We start from the raw sequence: 17,259 nt of genomic DNA, 5'->3' as shown, positions 1-17,259 counted from the left end.
GTTCAAATGATTTGGCATCTGGCTCACCAGGTGACATGTGTTGCGCTTCCTTTCGACTCACTGGGGCCCTAAATCCTGCACTCTGTTTAAACTTACTGGGTTCACTGGAATAGTTATTATGACACTGTGTAACATCTAAAAAAAAGTGAATTAAAAGTGTGTTGGGGTATTAATAGGAATAACATCCAACTGTCCAAAAATTCTGCCAGTCCGGCACCACTGAAGTTCCATGCGTGCTAGATTATCAGAGTTTTATTGTAATTTGGAACAGCTCCTTCAGATATACAATAGATAGTAGCCCAAGGCAAGATGATGAAAACGTTCATTTCCTTATGGCTGTTGTGCACTTTTTGGTACCGTCTTTCATTAATTTTCCCTATTGGAAACCATGGACTCCATGCAAGAGAAAATTTTCATAGTCCTGGTTCCCTCTGGAATCCTGCCCCTGTGATCATTTTGCACTGGGAATGACTTTGATCAGACAGACTTCATTGTCTACTTCGAAGTTCACAATTCCTAAGATGATGTGGCACTTGTATGCTTCAGGCATGGGTTATTGGAAAGCCTTGCAGTTTACAAACCAAGGCATACTTTCTCCTTCCTAGCTCAGACTGACTGAAGCAACTTATTACTTCGACTTCTACCCTTATAATGCTTGAGATTGGTGAATTCAGTACATATCAAAGATTGAACTAGAAAACCACTATGGCCAATGTAGCTCAGTCATGGCCAGTAGCTCAGGATAAATGTTGATAGAGCAATGGAGTAATCACCCAATGTCACTTTAACCACCTGGGAATAATAAAAATGGGAGCCAAGCAAGCAAAGAGTTTTCAAAGGGAAAAAAAAACAAATCAGCCTAGTAAGACTTCATGAAAGCTTCTCTGCAAAACTTTATTTTAAAACTGAAATTGCCAAACAGAACCTTCTGATAAACAATACCTTAAGCAACTGTGTTTTGCTGAAGCTGTTGAAGTCATAACTTTGCTGGCATTCAGGCCTCAGCAGCAGGTTGAACAATGCGATCCAGACCTGTCCATCCAGTTTGGTTATTTTCAGCTGATCCTCAAGGGGCACTGTGTACCACTTCCCATCAGCATATTTCTGTAATTCACCTATTGGGACACAAATAGATCCAAAGAATGGTAAGGTAGTTTTGTAACGATCTGAGTAGGCATTTGCAAGTCCGCAGTTTTATAACCCAATAGTCTGTAAATAACTATATTGTGAGTGACCAGAGGTATACATTGGACATAACACTAATTAACTCTTTTGTCCTGGGAATGAACTCAGAGAGTTGCAAGACTGATGAAGGAAAGGTTGTTATTCAAATTACCTTGCATAGATCACTTGTGAACCAGAACAATTTATAACAGCTCTGGATTTATTAACCTGAATTAGCAGGTGAGTGGAATAAAGAATGCTGTCCTTTAGAACATAGAACAGTACAGCACAGGAACACAACCCACCACATCGGTGTCGACCACACTGCCAGTCTGGTTAAACCCATCTGCCTGCTCATGGTCCATATCCCTCGATTCCCTGTCTAAATGTTGCTATCATATGTATTTCTACCACCTTCTCTGGCAGCACGATCCAGGCACCTCCCACTCTGCACAAAAAAACTTGCCTTGGGAACCTCCTTTAAAACCTTTCCCCCTCTCATCTTAAGCCTACAGTCTTTAGTATTTGCCATTTCCACCCTTGGAAAAAGAAAAGGGTCCTGCAATATATTGCATACTGTCCTCTGGCACTTGACCTCCCAAAATGCATCACCTCACACCTATCTGGATTAAACTGCATCTGCCATTTCTCTGCTCCAATTCCCAACTGATTTATATCCTGCTGTATCCTTTGACAACCTTCCTCACTATGCAGAGCTCTGCCAATTTTCCTGTCTTACTAACTTACTAATTAGACCACCTACGTCTTCATCTAAATGTTTTATATATATTACAAACAACAGAGCTCCCAGAACACCATTGGTCACAAACTTCCAGTCAGAAAAATATCCCTCCACCACTACCCTCTGTCTTCTATGACCAAGCCAACTTATCAACTCACTGTGGAACCTATGTGATTTAATCTTCTGGATCAGCCTATCATTAAAGGCTTTGTCAAGTGTTTTATTAAAGTCTATGTAGACAACATCCACTGCTCTACCCTCATTAAATCATCTTCATCATCTTCTCAAAAAACTTAATGAAATTTATGAGACAGGACCTACCGCACACAAAGCCATGCTGACTATCCCCAATAAGTCCACACTTTTCCAAATGCGAGTAAATCTTGTTCCTAAGAATCTTCTTCAATAATAACAGTGCAAGTTTGCTTATAAATAAAACAAATATTGTTTTTTTATTTACTTAGCTCTTAAAGAGCCAACTTGGCTTATGGAAATAAATAGAAAAATTCATATATTTATTAATACCACTGATTTAGCTACTGTTTTAAAAACATTCATTTCTGTTCAGTCACAGAACTACAGCTACTTTAAAATTTCAGAACCAGAATAGGGAACATAATTTAGTGGTTTAGTCTGTGACTCATTCATTGGATCAGCATTAGTAATACATATCCTGATGGTTCTATGGGTAAAAGCAACAAGGGGATTTAGCTGAATTAGATTAATGGAATCAATTATCCATAGGGCAATAAAATGATTAACAACAATCAATGTAGTTTCACAAGAGCAAGATCAATCCTCTAGCTTTTAAACCTAAGGAAATAAATGCAAGATTAAGCAACACATAGCTCCATAAAAGCTCTGTCCACCTAATGGATCACATCCACTTTTCAATTCCAGACTCCTTGAGGCCAATATTTCATCAGTCTTTCAGAATAACTTTCATTTCAATGTACCACCTTTAATGACTTAAATCCAAATCCCTTTTCTCCACCAGAGCATGTTGTTGGAAGACTACTCAGGCTATTTAAAAGTGATAGACTGATTAATTATGGGTCAGTTAGACTAACACCCGTGGTTGGCAAATTGTTAGAAAAAAATTTCAAGTCTGGATAAATCACTTAGAAAGCACGGATGGTAACCAAGAAAAGTCAACAATGAATCATTATGGGAAGGCCATGTCCAACTAACTTGAATACATTTTCTGTGGAAATAATAGGGAGGATACTGTATTTAATATAGTCCGTATGAATTTTAGCAGAATTGTTGACAAGATCTGAGATGATAGACTGATATGAAAAATAAAAGATTGTAGGATGCAATAGAAAGTGGCATTGGATCCAAGTTCAGAATTCAAAAATCCATCTTCCAAACAGTGGAACAAGAAAAGTGTAATGATCGACGGGTGTTTTGGTGACAGGAAGGCTGTTTGCAGTGGGGTTCTGTAGGGCCCAATGCTCGAGAGCTTGCCGTTTTGGATCATCACATCACAGGAAGGTTGTAGTAACACTAGAGAAGGTGCAGATGAGATTAACAAGGATACTTAAAGTTTGGAGGATTAGGATTATGAGGAAAGATCAAACGGGCTGGGGTTGGGTTTTTTTTGGAGCACACAAGACTGAGGAGCAACTTTATGGATGTGCAGATAGGCCTACAAGAGGAGAGGCTGTGCTTGATTTGGTATTGGGAAATGAACCTGGTCAGGTGTCAGATCTCTCAGTGGGTGAACATTTTGGTGATAGTGATCATAATTCTATCTCCTTTACGTTCGCACTGGAGAGAGATAGGAACACAGACTAGAAAGGCGTTTACTTTGAGTAAGGGGAATTATGAGGCTCTCAGGCAGGAAATTGGAAGATTAGATTGGGAACAGATGTTCTGAGGGAAAAGTACGGAAGAAATGTGGCAAATATTCAGGGGATATTTGTGTGGAGTTATGCATAGGCATGTTCCAATGAGACGAGGGAGTCATGAGAGGATACAGGAACCGTGGCGTACAAAGGCTATAATGAATCTAGTCAAAAGGAAAAGAAAAGCTTACAAAAGGTACAGAAAGCTAGGTAATGTTACAGATCTGGAAGAGTATAAGGCTAATAGGAAGGAGTCTAAGAAGGAGATTAGGACAGCTAGAAGGGGGCATGAGAAGGCCTTGGCAGGCAGGATTAAGGAAAACCCCAAAGCATTCTACAGGTATGTGAAGAGCAAGAGGAAAAGATGAGAAAGAATAGGGCCTATCAAGTGCAGTAGTGGGAAAGTGTGTATGGATCTGGAAAAAATGGCGGAGGTACTTAATGAATACTTTATATCAGTATACACTACGACAAAAGATCTGGGGGATTGTAGTGGGGACTTGCAGTGGGCTGAAAAGCTTGAGCATGTAGATATTAGGAAAGAGGAGGTGCTGAAACTTTTGGAAAGCATCAAGTTGGATAAGTCGCTGGGACCGGATGAGATGTACCCCAGGCTGCTGTGGGAGGCGAGGGAAGAGAATGCAGAGCCTCTGACGATGATCTTTGCATCGTCGATGGAGACGGGAGAGGTTCTGGAAGATTGGAGGGTTGCAGATGTTGTTCCCTTATTCAAGAAAGGGAGTAGGGATAACCCAGGGAATTATAGACTGGTGAGTCTCACCTCAGTGGTTGGTAAGCTAATGGAAAAGATCCTGAGAGGCAGGATTTATGAACATTTGGAAAGGTATAATATGATTAGGAATAGTCAGCATGACTTTGTCAAGGGCAGGTCCTGCTTTACGAGCCTGATTGAATTTTTTGAGTATGTGACTAAACACATACTTGAAGGGAGAGTAGTAGATGTAGTGTATATGGATTTCAGCAAAGCGTTTGATAAGGTACCCAATGCAAGGCTTATTGAGAAAGTAAGGAGGCATGGGATCCAAGGGGGCATTGCAGTGTAGATTCAGAACTGGCTGGCCCACAGAAGGCAAAGAGTGGTTGTTGAAGGGTCATATTCAGTGTGGAGGTCGGTGACCAGTGGTGTACCTCAGGGATCTGTACTGGGACCCTTGGTCTTTGTGATTTTTATAAACGACCTGGATGAGGAAGTAGAGGGGTGGGTTAGTAAGTTTGCAAATGACACAAAGGTTGGGGGTGTTGTGGATAGTTTGGAGGGCTGTCAGAGGTTTCAGAGGGACATAGATAGGATGCAGAGTTGGGCTGAGAAGTGGCAGATGCAGTTCAACCCAGATAAGTGTGAAGTGGTTCATTTTGGTAGGTCAAATATGATGGCAGAATATAGTCTTAATGGCAGGACTTGGCAGTGTGGAGGATCAGAGATATCTTGGGGTCTGAGTCCATAGGACGCTCAAAGCGGCTGCGCAGGTTGACTCTGTGGTTAAGAAAGCATATGATGTATTGTCCTTCATCAATTGGGGAATTGAATTTAGGAGCAGAGAGGTATTGTTGCAGCTATATAGGTCCCTGGTCAGACCCCACTTGGAGTACTATGCTGAGTTCTGGTCGCCTCACTACAGGAAGGATGTGGAAGCCATAGAAAGGGTGCAGAGGAGATTTACTAGGATTCTGCCTGGAATGCAGAGCATGCCTTATGAAAGTAGGTTGAGGGAACTCGGCTTTTTCTCCTTGGAGTGACGGAGGATGAGGGGGGACCTGATAGAGCTATGTAAGATGATGAGAGGTATTGATCGGGTAGATAGTCAGAGGCTTTTCCCCAGGGCTGAAATGGTGGCCACAAGAGGACATAGGTTTAAAGTGTTGGGGAGTAGGTATAGGGGAGATGTCAGGGGTACGTTTTTTTACTCAGAGAGTGGTGAGTGCGTGGAATGGGCTGCTGGCAACGGTGGTGGAGGCAGATACGATAGGGTCTTTTAAGAGACTGTTGGATAGGTACATGGAGATGAGAAAAATAGAGGGCTATGGGTAAGCCTAGTAATTCCTAGGGTAGGGACATGTTTGGCACAGCTTTGTGGGCCGAAGGGCCTGAATTGTGCTGTAGGTTTTCTATGTTCAATGTTCTAACATTATTGGGACTTAAAAAGGATGATCAAGAAAGATCTTTAAAAAAAAGATAATTGATAGAACAACCAGAGTAAAGTTGTTAAAAAAAAACTCCTCACTGACGAGTACTAGAAATCTGCTGCTCACTGCCTGAATTGTTGGTGGACCAGAAATGCTCATCACATTTTGAAAGTATCTGGATGAGCAGGTGAACTAACTAATTGCTCCATATTTAATAGACACAGGGATACTTTTTTTCATCATCTCCCCCCTCTCCCTCCTCTCTGGATTCTCTAATTCACATACACACTAGGGGCAATTTGCAGTGGCCAATTAATCTACAATTTGGATATGGGAAGAAACTGGAGTACATACCTGGAGGAAACCCACATGGTCATGGAGAACGTACAAACTCCAAAGAGTCAGTACTAGAGGTCAGGATTGAACTTGGGTTGCTGGAGCTGTGAGGCAGCAGCTGTACTAGCTGTGCCATTGCATTAGGCCACATGGCAACCACTGAGCTGTAAATTTCTGTTTCTAGAAGTCTTCCTCTTTAGCTCCCACCTCCACTGAAATCTCTGCTTTCTGCCCCTCCTCCCACTCTTAATTCTGGAAAACCTCAGGCAAAGGCTGAGATTCAGCTCTCTGTGAGGGAGGGCAGCTGAAATATGACATCAATGAGGACGAACTTAGAATAAAGAATCATACAAACTGCTTGGAAACACAAACAGCTTTGACATCTTCTGTGTTTAGGGAGTGATGGCCTTTGCCATTTATTTAGAACTCCAGGTTCTTGAAGGCACATCCCTTCCCAACAATTAATAGTATCTACAGGAGGTGCTGCCTCAAGAAGGCAACATCTATCATCAAAGACCCCCACCATCCGGGCCAATGCCATCTTTTCGCAGTTACTGTTGGGCAGGAGGTACAGAAGCCTGAAGTCCAAAACCACCAGGTTCAAGAACAGCTCCTTCCCTTCAACCATTCAGTTCTTGAACCAACCAGCAAAACTCTAATCACTACAGTTTAGCAACACCATGACCACTTCGATCATTTTGCACTAAAATGGACTTTTTTTTGTTCTCATTGTGTTCTTTCTTGTAAAAATTGTGTTTAATTTATGTTTAACTTATGTTTTTCTTGTGAATGCTGCTTATATGATGCTACGTGCCTATGATGTTGCTGCAAGCAAGTTTTTCATTGCACCTTGGCAACTATGAGGTGCTGAGGACCATCAGTAGCAGCCGAAATGTACATCGGTCTGACCTGTAACCTCATGGTTTATTAGGTAATCTCTATCATTTTAATCAAACAATGGTAGGGTATGCCAGAAGCAGCAGCAGGCGGCATATGTGGTGCTAACCTGGTGAAGCTGCAACACAGGACCAACATGTATATAAAACAGCATGCAATAGACAGAGCTAAACAATCCCATGACTGAATGAAGCTTTGCAGTCCTGCCACATCTAGACATCTAGTAGATGACAATTAAATCACTAATGGAAGAAGGTGGCTCATAGAATATCCTCATCCTCAGCAATGATGGGGCCCAGCATCTGAATGCAGAGGACTAGACTGAAGCAACCATGTTCAGCAGAACTGTGGAGTGCATGATCCACCTTGACTTCCTCCCAAGATCCCCACTATCATGGAAGACTGTCTTCAGCCAATTCTATTTATTCCACATGATCCTGCAAAGGCTATGGGGTCAGACAAGAGACATAGCTGGTTCTGGAGCACAAGTCTTTAGTACTACAGCCAGGACCTAGCCAAGCTTTTTCAGTAGAGTCACAGCCCTGATATTGACTTGACAATGTGAAAAATTCCCACAAAGAGCGGGACAAATCCAATCTAGCTAATCAGCATCTAATCAATCCACACGCCATTATCAGCAATGGAAAAAGGTCAAAGGTCACTTGCTCTTCAATAACCTGCTCAACAATGCACAGTTTAAGTTTTGCTTGGACAACAAGGTTAAGACCTTATCATAGCATGGATCAAAGAGTTGAATTCAGGAGATGAGATTGACATCAAGGCAACAATTGACTGAGTGTTGCATCAGGAAGCCCTGAGTAAAATTGAAGTCAATGGATATCAAGGAGAAAACACTCCAGTGTTTGGAGACCTGCCATGCACAAAGGAAAATGGTAGTGATTGTTGGCAGTCAATTATCCCAGCCCGAGTACATTACTGCAAGAGTTTCTCAGGGCACTATGCTCAACCAAACCATCTTCAGCTGCTTCATCAATGACTTTCCTTCCACTTTAATCTCAGAAATGGGGATGCTCATTGACTGGTGTGCAAAATTAATTCCATTTGCAACTCCTCAACAAATGAAGCAATCCACATCTGCACGCAACACAACTCAGGCATAATTATTTTAAGTGGCTAATAAGCAATGAAAAAAATTTGTGCACAGAAGTGCCAGGCAATAACCATCTCCAACACAAGATAGCCCAACTATAATTATTCAGTGTCATTACCATTATTGAGTCCCAACCATTAATATGATGGTGGTTATCAATGACTAGAAACTTAACTGGACCAGCCATATAAATTCTGTGCATAGAAGAATAGGCCAGCAGCAAATGATGTATCCCAGAGCACTTCCACCTCCTACATGGCACAAGTTAGGAGCATCATGGAATACCTTCCACTTGTCTGCATGAATGCAGCTCCAATGACACTCAGGAAGCTCGACACCATCCAGAACAAAGAGGTCTCCTGATGAGCACCCTCTCAGAACAGTGGATGGGTGCTACCCAAAAAATGAGTAAATAAATCATTGTTCTTTCAAGAGTTGGAAACAGGGGCATGATTCCCTGAATACCACTGGCAGAATGACTTCTTCCTTCCTTCCTCAGGGTCCCAGAGCCTTGCCTCATATGTCTGTCCTTTCGCTTCAATCTCTGCAATAATCTGAGTGGGAGAGCTACAGAAGCCACCATGTCAGAAGACATAATGAACAGAAAATTGGCAGTAAGTCAGACGGCTTGTATTTACCTCCCAATGTCTTAATTGCAGAAAACTGCAGAAGCAGAGTAGCCTTTTAGAGAGCACAATTGTAATGAATATAGCACTGTGAAAACATTGTTCTCCATAAGTGTCCAATAATGCTTGTAAAATTAGGAAGATGTGAACTAACATCAAACAAGAATTTCATGATGGATAACATCATTTTATGCTAAATGTCTTGCATGTGCTCGAGCATAATGCACGCAGGAACACCGGAATGAATCTTTCAAACAGTGTATTTTGCACAAAATTATCACATTCACCCAAATTACAGCTAAAAATATCAAAATTCAATCATATGGCACTGCAAAACACAGTGCCACATGATTTATTTCCTAGGCCTCTTTCTTCCCTTGCATAACATCGAGATGATAAAGTTTAAAATTTGTGTGGGAGATTTTACCTCACATAGCACATAAAAAGGGCATAATTTAAGAAACAAAGTAATACTGTGAAGGACTTCCTGTTTCCTATTGTTCACCAATGACACCTGCTGGAAATCATGTATAAGTTGTGAAAATGGAGCAACAAAATGAATGTGCTGAACTGTCATTACTCTCTCCCCCAAGGAAATGCCTCAGCAAGAAGCTAAAGGGATTGGAATTCAAGAAATGTATGAAAAAAAATCACTTCAGAATATCTCTTTGTTTCAGCTATTTATAATTTTTTGAATTAGTTACATTTTCATTAACACATCATCTGTTTGTAGAACATCGAACTGTACAGCACAGGACAGGCCCTTCAGTCCACAATGTCTATGCCAAACATGATGCCAAATTAAACTAAATCTCTTCTGCCTGTACACGACCCATATCCCTCCGTTCCCTGCATATCCACGTGTCTACCTAAAAACTTCTTCAACGCAACTATTATATCTGCTTCCACCACAACCGCTGGCAGCCTGTTCCAGGCACCTATCATTCTCTTTGTTAAAAACTGGCTCTGCACATCTCCTTTAAACTTCCCCCCTTTCACCTTAAATATGTCCTCTAGAATTTGACATTTCTACCTTGGGAAAAAGGTTCTGACTGTCGACCCTATAAATGCCTCTCATTATTTTATAAACATCTATCAGGTGTCCCCTCAGCCTCTGTCACTCCAGAGAAAACAACCCAAGTTTGTCCAACTTCTCCTTATAGGCCATACCCTCTAATCCAGGCAGCATTCTGGTAAACACCATTTGTACCTTTTCCAAAGCTTCCACATACTTCCTGTAATGAGGCAACAGAATTGCACATAGTACTCCAAGTGTGGCCTAACCAAAGTTTTGTACAACTGCAACATGACTTCTTAACTCTTATACTCAATGCCCCGACCAATGAACGCAAGCATGCCATACGTATTCTTTACCACCCTACCTACTGTGTGGCCACTTTCAGAAAACTATGGACTTGGACCCCAAAATCCCTCTATACATCAATGCTGTTAAGGATCCTGCCATTTACTGTATACCTTCCCCTTACAATTGACCTTCCAAAGTGCAACACCTCCCACTTGTCCAGATTAAACTCCATCTGCAATTTATCCATCCATATCTGATCTATATTCTGCTCTATCCTTTGACAACCTCCCTCACTGTTCACAACTCCACCAATCTTTGTGTCGTCTGAAAACTTACTAACCCACCCATCCACATCTCCATCCAAGTCATTTATATACATCACAAACAACGGCAGTCCTAGCACTGAACCCTGTGGAATCAGTGGTTACGGTCATGGAAACCACTGGTCATGGACCTCCAGCCAGAATAACACCCTTGCACCACTACCCTTTGTCTTCTACGGGCAAGTCAATTCTAAATCCAAACTATCAAGTCACCATGGATCCCATTCATCTTAATCTTCTGGATCAGCCTATTACAAGAGACTTTGTCAAATGCCTTACTAAAATTCTAGGTAGGCAACATCTACTACCTTACTCTCATCAATCACCTTCGTCACCTCCTCAAAAAAACTCATTCAAGTTTCTAAGACATGGCCTGTCCCGCACAGAGCTATGCTGACTGTCCCTAATCAGGCCATGTCTTTCCAAATGCGTGTAAATCCTATCCCTAAGAACCCTCTCCAACAGCTTCCCTACCACTGAGGCTCACCGGCCTACAATTTCCTGGATTATCCCTATTTCCGTCCTTGAACAAAGGAGCAACATTGGCTATTCTTCAGTCCTCTGGGACCTCGCCTGTTGCTAGTGAGGCTAAAAAGATCTTCGTCAAGGTCCCAGCAATCTACTCCCTTGCCTATTTCAGTAACCTGGAATATATCTCATCAGGCCCTGGGGATTTATCCACACTTTAATACTCTTCAAGAGACCCAGCATCACCTCCTTCTTGATCTCAAAATGCCCTAGCACATTAGCATGCCTCACGTTGCTCTCAGTAACCTCTATGTCCTTCTCCTTGGTGAGTACTGATGCAAAGTACTTACTAAGAACCTCGCCCACATCCTCTAAGCATAAAATTCCTCCTTTATCTTGAGTGGCCCTACCCGCTTCCCTCTTTCCCAGTTATCCCCTTACTTTTAATGCAGGTATAAAATGCCTTGGGATTCTCTTTAATCCTACTCGCCAAGGTCATTTCATGGTCCCTTTTGGCCCTCCTAATCCCGTGCTTGATTTCTTTCCTGCTTTCTGATTTTAGCTTCCTACACCTTATATTTGCTTCCTTTTATAGAGCCATAGAGCACGGAAACAGGCCTTTCGACTCAACTGGTCCATGCTGACCAAGATTCCCATCTAAGCTAGTCGCATTTGCCTACATTTGGCCCATATCACTCGAAACTTTTTCTATCCATGTACCTGTCCTTTGACTAAATTCATAACCTCTCTCATCATCCAAGGTTCCCCTACCTTGCCATGTCCTTGCTCCTTGCTCCGTACTGGGAGCTGGTCTTTAAGCAACTCCCACATGTCAGATGTGGACTTGCCCAATAACAGCTGCTTCCAATTAACTCCCCTCAGCTCCCATCTAATAATGTCATAGTTTGTCCTCCACTAACTTAGTACTTTCCCACAAGGTCCAGACTTATCCTTATTCATAACCATTTTAAACCTTAAGGAGTTGTGATCACTGTTCCCAAAATGCTCTCCCACTGAAAGGACAGTCATATGGGCAGGATCATTTCCTAAAACAAGGTCCAGTATGGGTCCTCCTATAGTTGGACAATCCACATACTGTTTCAAGAAACCATCTCGGATGCACCCAAGAAGTTCTGCCCCATCTAAGCCTCTTGCACTGAAGAACTCCCAGTCAATATTGGGAAAGTTGAAGCCACCCATTACAACAACCCTGTTGCTTTTACATCTTTCCCTAATCGATCTATCTATCTGAGCCTCCATATACTAAAACGGGATTATACTTAAGGCTTCTCAATAGCCATTGGGAGCCCTATAGTATAATCCTATCAGAGTGATTCTACCTTTCTTATTTTTGAGCTCTACTCATATTGCCTCAGTGGATGAGTCCTCCGGTATGTCCTCACTGGATGCAGCTGTGACATTCTCCTTGAATAGTAATGCAAATCCTCCACTTCTTTTATCTCCCTCTCTATCATATCCAAAACATCAAAACCCAGTAACACTGAGCTGCCAGTCCTGTCCCTCTTGCAACCAATAAACCAAGAACCATGCGACCAATATGTCCACAGCATCATAGAGCCTGGATCAGTGCATCGAACTAAGTTCATCTGCCTTACCCATAATACACTTTGCATTGAAATAAACAGATTTCAGCCCATCAATCCGACCATGTTCATTAAACTGTCCTTGCCTGTCCTTCCTTTCAAACTAGTAACATTTACCTTCCCTCAATCCCTCCACTTGCTGACTGTTACTCTGGTTCCCACCTCCCCACCATTCTAATTTAAAATTGTTTACTAATTATTGCAGCAATATTTTTATTCAATTATAGGATGTGGGCATTGTTGCCAAGGTCAGCAGATAATTCCTAATCCTCATTACACTTGAGAGTCACAGAAAGGTTGGGGCATTGAAGGAGACCATTTGGCCCATTGGATCGGTCCTGGCTCAACCAAGAGCAATCCAGCTAGTCTCACTCAACTACCCTTTTCCCATAGCTCTGATAATATTTGAGATTTAAATTAAGGATAGATTTTTCCTATCTGTTTTCATTAAAAAAATGAATGATTAAGTTTGAAATCACTGTGTCTCTGTGTTTTACTCATTTGGTGTAATCAAAATTTAATATTTTCTTACAGCTCAAAGAACACGAAAGCAAGGCTTCAAGCACGTGCAAGAAGAATGTGTGAAGAAAGCACAAACATGGGAACACAAGCACATGAATGGGCAAGTGAGGGAAAAAAAAGGAGGGAGGCCTACAAATCCACTGCAGAGAAGCATATTCAAGGCTTTAGAGTCTTGGAGTAACAGGGTTGTGCATTTAAGTGTCTCTCGAAATGCCTCTTAAACATAGTGATTTCTCATTAAGGAAGGGAAACAAAGAACCCCTGGCGTGTTTGGATAGTCATAATAAGTCACTTTTAGAGTCATAGAGTACTACAGTACTGTATTGTGGAAGGTCGTGGCTGTCACATGACAGCACTGCCCACTACCTGGTCAGAAGACACACCACTGCAAATCAAGGTTTGGCCCTGCCCCACCCATCAGTGCACACCTGACCATTGGCCCCTTTGAGTACCTTTGTACTTGGCCTTGGGCCATTGGCCTTTGTAATCGATTAGTCCTTGCTGGCACTGAGCCATTGGCCCCCTGTAAATTACCGGGGCTGGACCCCCAGCCCTCCAGCACTATAAAGGGTGCCACTTGTGCTCGGCTCACTCTCTTTTGCCATCTTTGAGGAACCACCCTGCTTCACTCCAGGCTGAGTACCGTGGAATGGCACTGGAGAAATCATTGGTGAGGTGTGCACTGTTAAAGGTATGCATAGAGCTGTGCCTGCACTGAGTCAAGGGGTGGCGGGTATTGTATTGTTTTTCCCTGATTGTATGTACCTAGTTCGTTGTGTATGTGTGTGTGTATTTTATCCCTGGTGCAATTTTCCCACGCTCACTATAAACTGTACGCATGTGTGTGTTATTCCTGTTACCATTTTCCCACGCTCGTCTTTTGTAAATAAAATCATTTACTGCCAGACTGTGTTCAGAATCCTTGCTTTTGAGACCCATTGAATCTGTTTTCTCACTCACAACAAGCAAAAAAACAGGCCCTTCGGCTCATGTAGTCTATGCCGATCTAATTTTCTGCCTAGTGCCACCTACCTGCACACAGATCATATCCCTCCAAACCCCTCCCATCCATGTACCTATCTAAACCTCTCTTAAATGTTACAACTGAATCTGCATCTACCTCTTCTGCTGGCAGCTCGTTCCACACTCGCACTACCCTCTGAGTGAAGAAGTTCCTTCTCATATATTTTACCTTTCACCCTAGACCTATGTCCTCTAGTTCTAGTCTCACCCAGCCTCTGATTATTTACCCACGACTGACGTCAGGCTCACCGGCCTATAATTTCCCGGTTTATTCTTCGAGCCTTTCTTGAACAATGGAATAGCATTAGCTTTCCTCAAGTCTTCCAGCACCTCACCCATGGCTAAGAATGTTTTAAATATTTTTGCCTGGGCCCCTGCAATATCTGTACTAGCCTCCCATAAGGTCCGAAGGGGACACCTTGTCTGGACCTAGGGATTTATCCACCTTCATTTGCCTCAAGACAGCCAGCACTTCCTCTTTCATAATCTGGATATGGTCCATAACCTCGCTACTCTTTAGCCTCAGTTCTATAGTCTCTGTGTCTGTCTCCAGAGTAAATGCGGATGCAAAAAAATCATTTGAGACCTCCCCCATCTCTTTTGGCTCCATTCATAGATGACCATGCTGTTCTTCAAGAGGACCAATTTTGTTCCTTGCTACCCTTTTGCTTTCAATATAGCTATAGAAACCCTTGGGATTCTCTTTCACCCTGTCTGCCAGAGCAACTTCATGTCCTCTTTTTGCCCTCCTGATTTCTCTCTTAGGTGTTCTCTTGCATTTCTTATATTCCTCAAGCAGCTCATTTGATCCCAACTGCTTATACCTGATATATGCCTCCTTGTTTTTCTTTACTAGGGCCTCAATATCCCTCGATAGCTAAGGTTCCCTAAACCTGTTAGCCCTGCCATCTATTCTAACAGGAACATACAGATTCCATACTCTCAATATTTCACTTTTGAAAGCCTCCCACTTACCAAGCATCTCTTTGCCGGAAAACATCCTATCCCAATGCATGCCTGCCAGATCCCTTCTAATACCATCTGGCCTTACTCCAATTTAGAATCTCAACCCGAGGACCAGTCCTATCCTTCTCCATAATTATCTTAAAACTAATGGAATTATGATCACTAGATTCAAAGTGTTCCCCTGCGCACACTTCTGTCACCTGCCCTGTCTCGTTCCCTAGCAGGAGATGCAGTATTGTGCTCTCTCTAGTTGGGACCTCTATATATTGATTGAGGAAACTTCCCTGAACACATATGACAAACTTTATCCCATCCAATCCCTTTACAGTATGGGAGTCCCAGTCAATATGTGGAAAGTTAAAATCACCCACTATCACAACCTTATTTTTCTTGCAACTGTCTGCTATCTCTCTACAAATTTGTTGCTCTAAATCCCACTGTGACTACTGAGAGGTCTATAACATAGTCCCATTAACATGGTCATGCCTTTCTTATTCCTCAGTTCCACCCATATTGCCTCAGTAGATGAGCCCTACAGTATGTCCTCTCTGACCACTGCCGTGACATTTTCCCTGCTGAGTAATGCCGCCCCTCCCCCTTTAATACCCCCCTCTCTATTATGTCTAAAATAATGGAACCCTGGACGATTGCACTGTCAGTTCTGCCCCTCCTGCAACCAAGTCTCACTAATGGCTACAACCTCATAATTCCATGTGCCAATCCATGCTCTAGGTTCATCCACCTTACCTACAATACTCCTCGCATTGAAACAGACACATCTCAGAACATTAGTCCCACCATGCTCATCAACCTGTCGATTTCTGTCTCAGCTTGTAGGCTTAATATCTACTTTCTCCATAGCTACTCCACTTGCAGCCCTGCCACTCTGGTTCCCACCCCCTTGCAACTCTAGTTTAAACCCCCACCGAGCAGCACTAGCAAATCTTCTCACAAGGATATTGGTCCCCCTCCAGTTCCAGTGAAAACCGTCCTGTTTGTACAGGTCCCACCTGCCATGGAAGAGAGCTCAATGATCCAAAAAGATAAGATAAAATAAGATTTCTTTATTAGTCACATGTACATCAAAACACACAGTGAAATGCATCCTTTGCATAGTGTTCCGGGGGCAGCCCAGAAGTGTCGCCACGCTTCCGGCGCCAACATGGCATGCCCACAACTTTCTAACCCGAATGTCTTTGGAATGTGGGAGGAAACCGGAGCACTGGGAGGAAACCCACACAGACACAGGGAGAACTTACAAACTCCTTACAGACAGCGGCCGGAATTGAACCCAGGTCGCTGGCGCTGTAATAGCGTTATGCTAACCGCTACACTACTGTGCCTGCCTGCTCGGCTGCACCATCTCCTTAGCCATGTGTTTAACTGGACTATCTTCCTATTTCTAATACTTTAGTGGCAATTAACATCAGAATACATACCTTTGGAATTGTATCGACTCCAGGGGCAATGCTCCACCAGGTGAACCAGTACGCAAGGCACATTGTGGGTGTTCAGCAGTCGTGTCGGGACACTGAGTGGCAGGCTTCAAGTAAAAAAAAAACAATGTACAATGAAATTAAACAAAATAGCATCTCCAATGAAAACCAGATGTTGGCCACATGTACTTGACAATCTCGTTGGAAAATCTCGTCAGGATTTGGCTGGGTTATTCAAATAAAAAAAATATTTTTTTAAAGACTTGCAACTATACAATACCTTTAATAACCCAAAGGCATTCCAAAGTGCTTTACAAAGCATTTTTTGAAATATAGTCACTGTGGGAAATGAACCAGCCAATTTGTGCACAGCAGGTTGCCATAAACAGCAATGAAGTAATAACCAGATAATGGGGAAGATCTTCCATCCTGATGCCATCACTTAACAGGGTGTATCTGTGGAAGTCCCAGTTTCCAGCATAACTGCTGGATAAGCTCGTGGCTGCATCTTGTTTTCAGCCACTAGTGGCTACGGCTGCCTGTGGTTCATCACAGGACAGCATAAGCTTCTGCAGGCTAGGTTTGGCATGCCCTTCCTCTGCTCCTGCACCAGTTTTAGCATGAAGCAAGCAAAGCAGTTCCCATTAAATGAATTGAAAAAACTTAGCTGCTGGAGAAAATCATTTCTTTTTAAATATTTAGGTTATTTTCAATGTTTTTAACTTACCTTTTTGGTGTGT

The 17,259-nt window shown here is 42.5% G+C and overlaps 1 protein-coding gene across 1 annotated transcript in view; it reads right to left on the bottom strand.

The window, feature by feature from the left end:
* Positions 1-17,259, bottom strand: part of zmynd10 (zinc finger, MYND-type containing 10) — a 53,471-nt gene that overhangs the window by 19,979 nt on the left and 16,233 nt on the right. The window contains exons 7-8 of the mRNA XM_052018391.1: positions 16,523-16,626; positions 943-1,115 (exon numbers count right to left, since the gene is read on the bottom strand). Of these exons, the coding sequence (XP_051874351.1) occupies positions 943-1,115; positions 16,523-16,626 (277 nt within the window). The remainder of the gene's footprint in view (positions 1-942; positions 1,116-16,522; positions 16,627-17,259) is intronic.

This window comes from Pristis pectinata, chromosome 6 (genome assembly GCF_009764475.1).
Source record: "Pristis pectinata isolate sPriPec2 chromosome 6, sPriPec2.1.pri, whole genome shotgun sequence".
Classification (NCBI taxonomy): domain Eukaryota; kingdom Metazoa; phylum Chordata; class Chondrichthyes; order Rhinopristiformes; family Pristidae; genus Pristis; species Pristis pectinata.
Note: the sequence above shows the minus strand (reverse complement) of the source record. Positions and strands in the feature narration are given on the sequence as shown.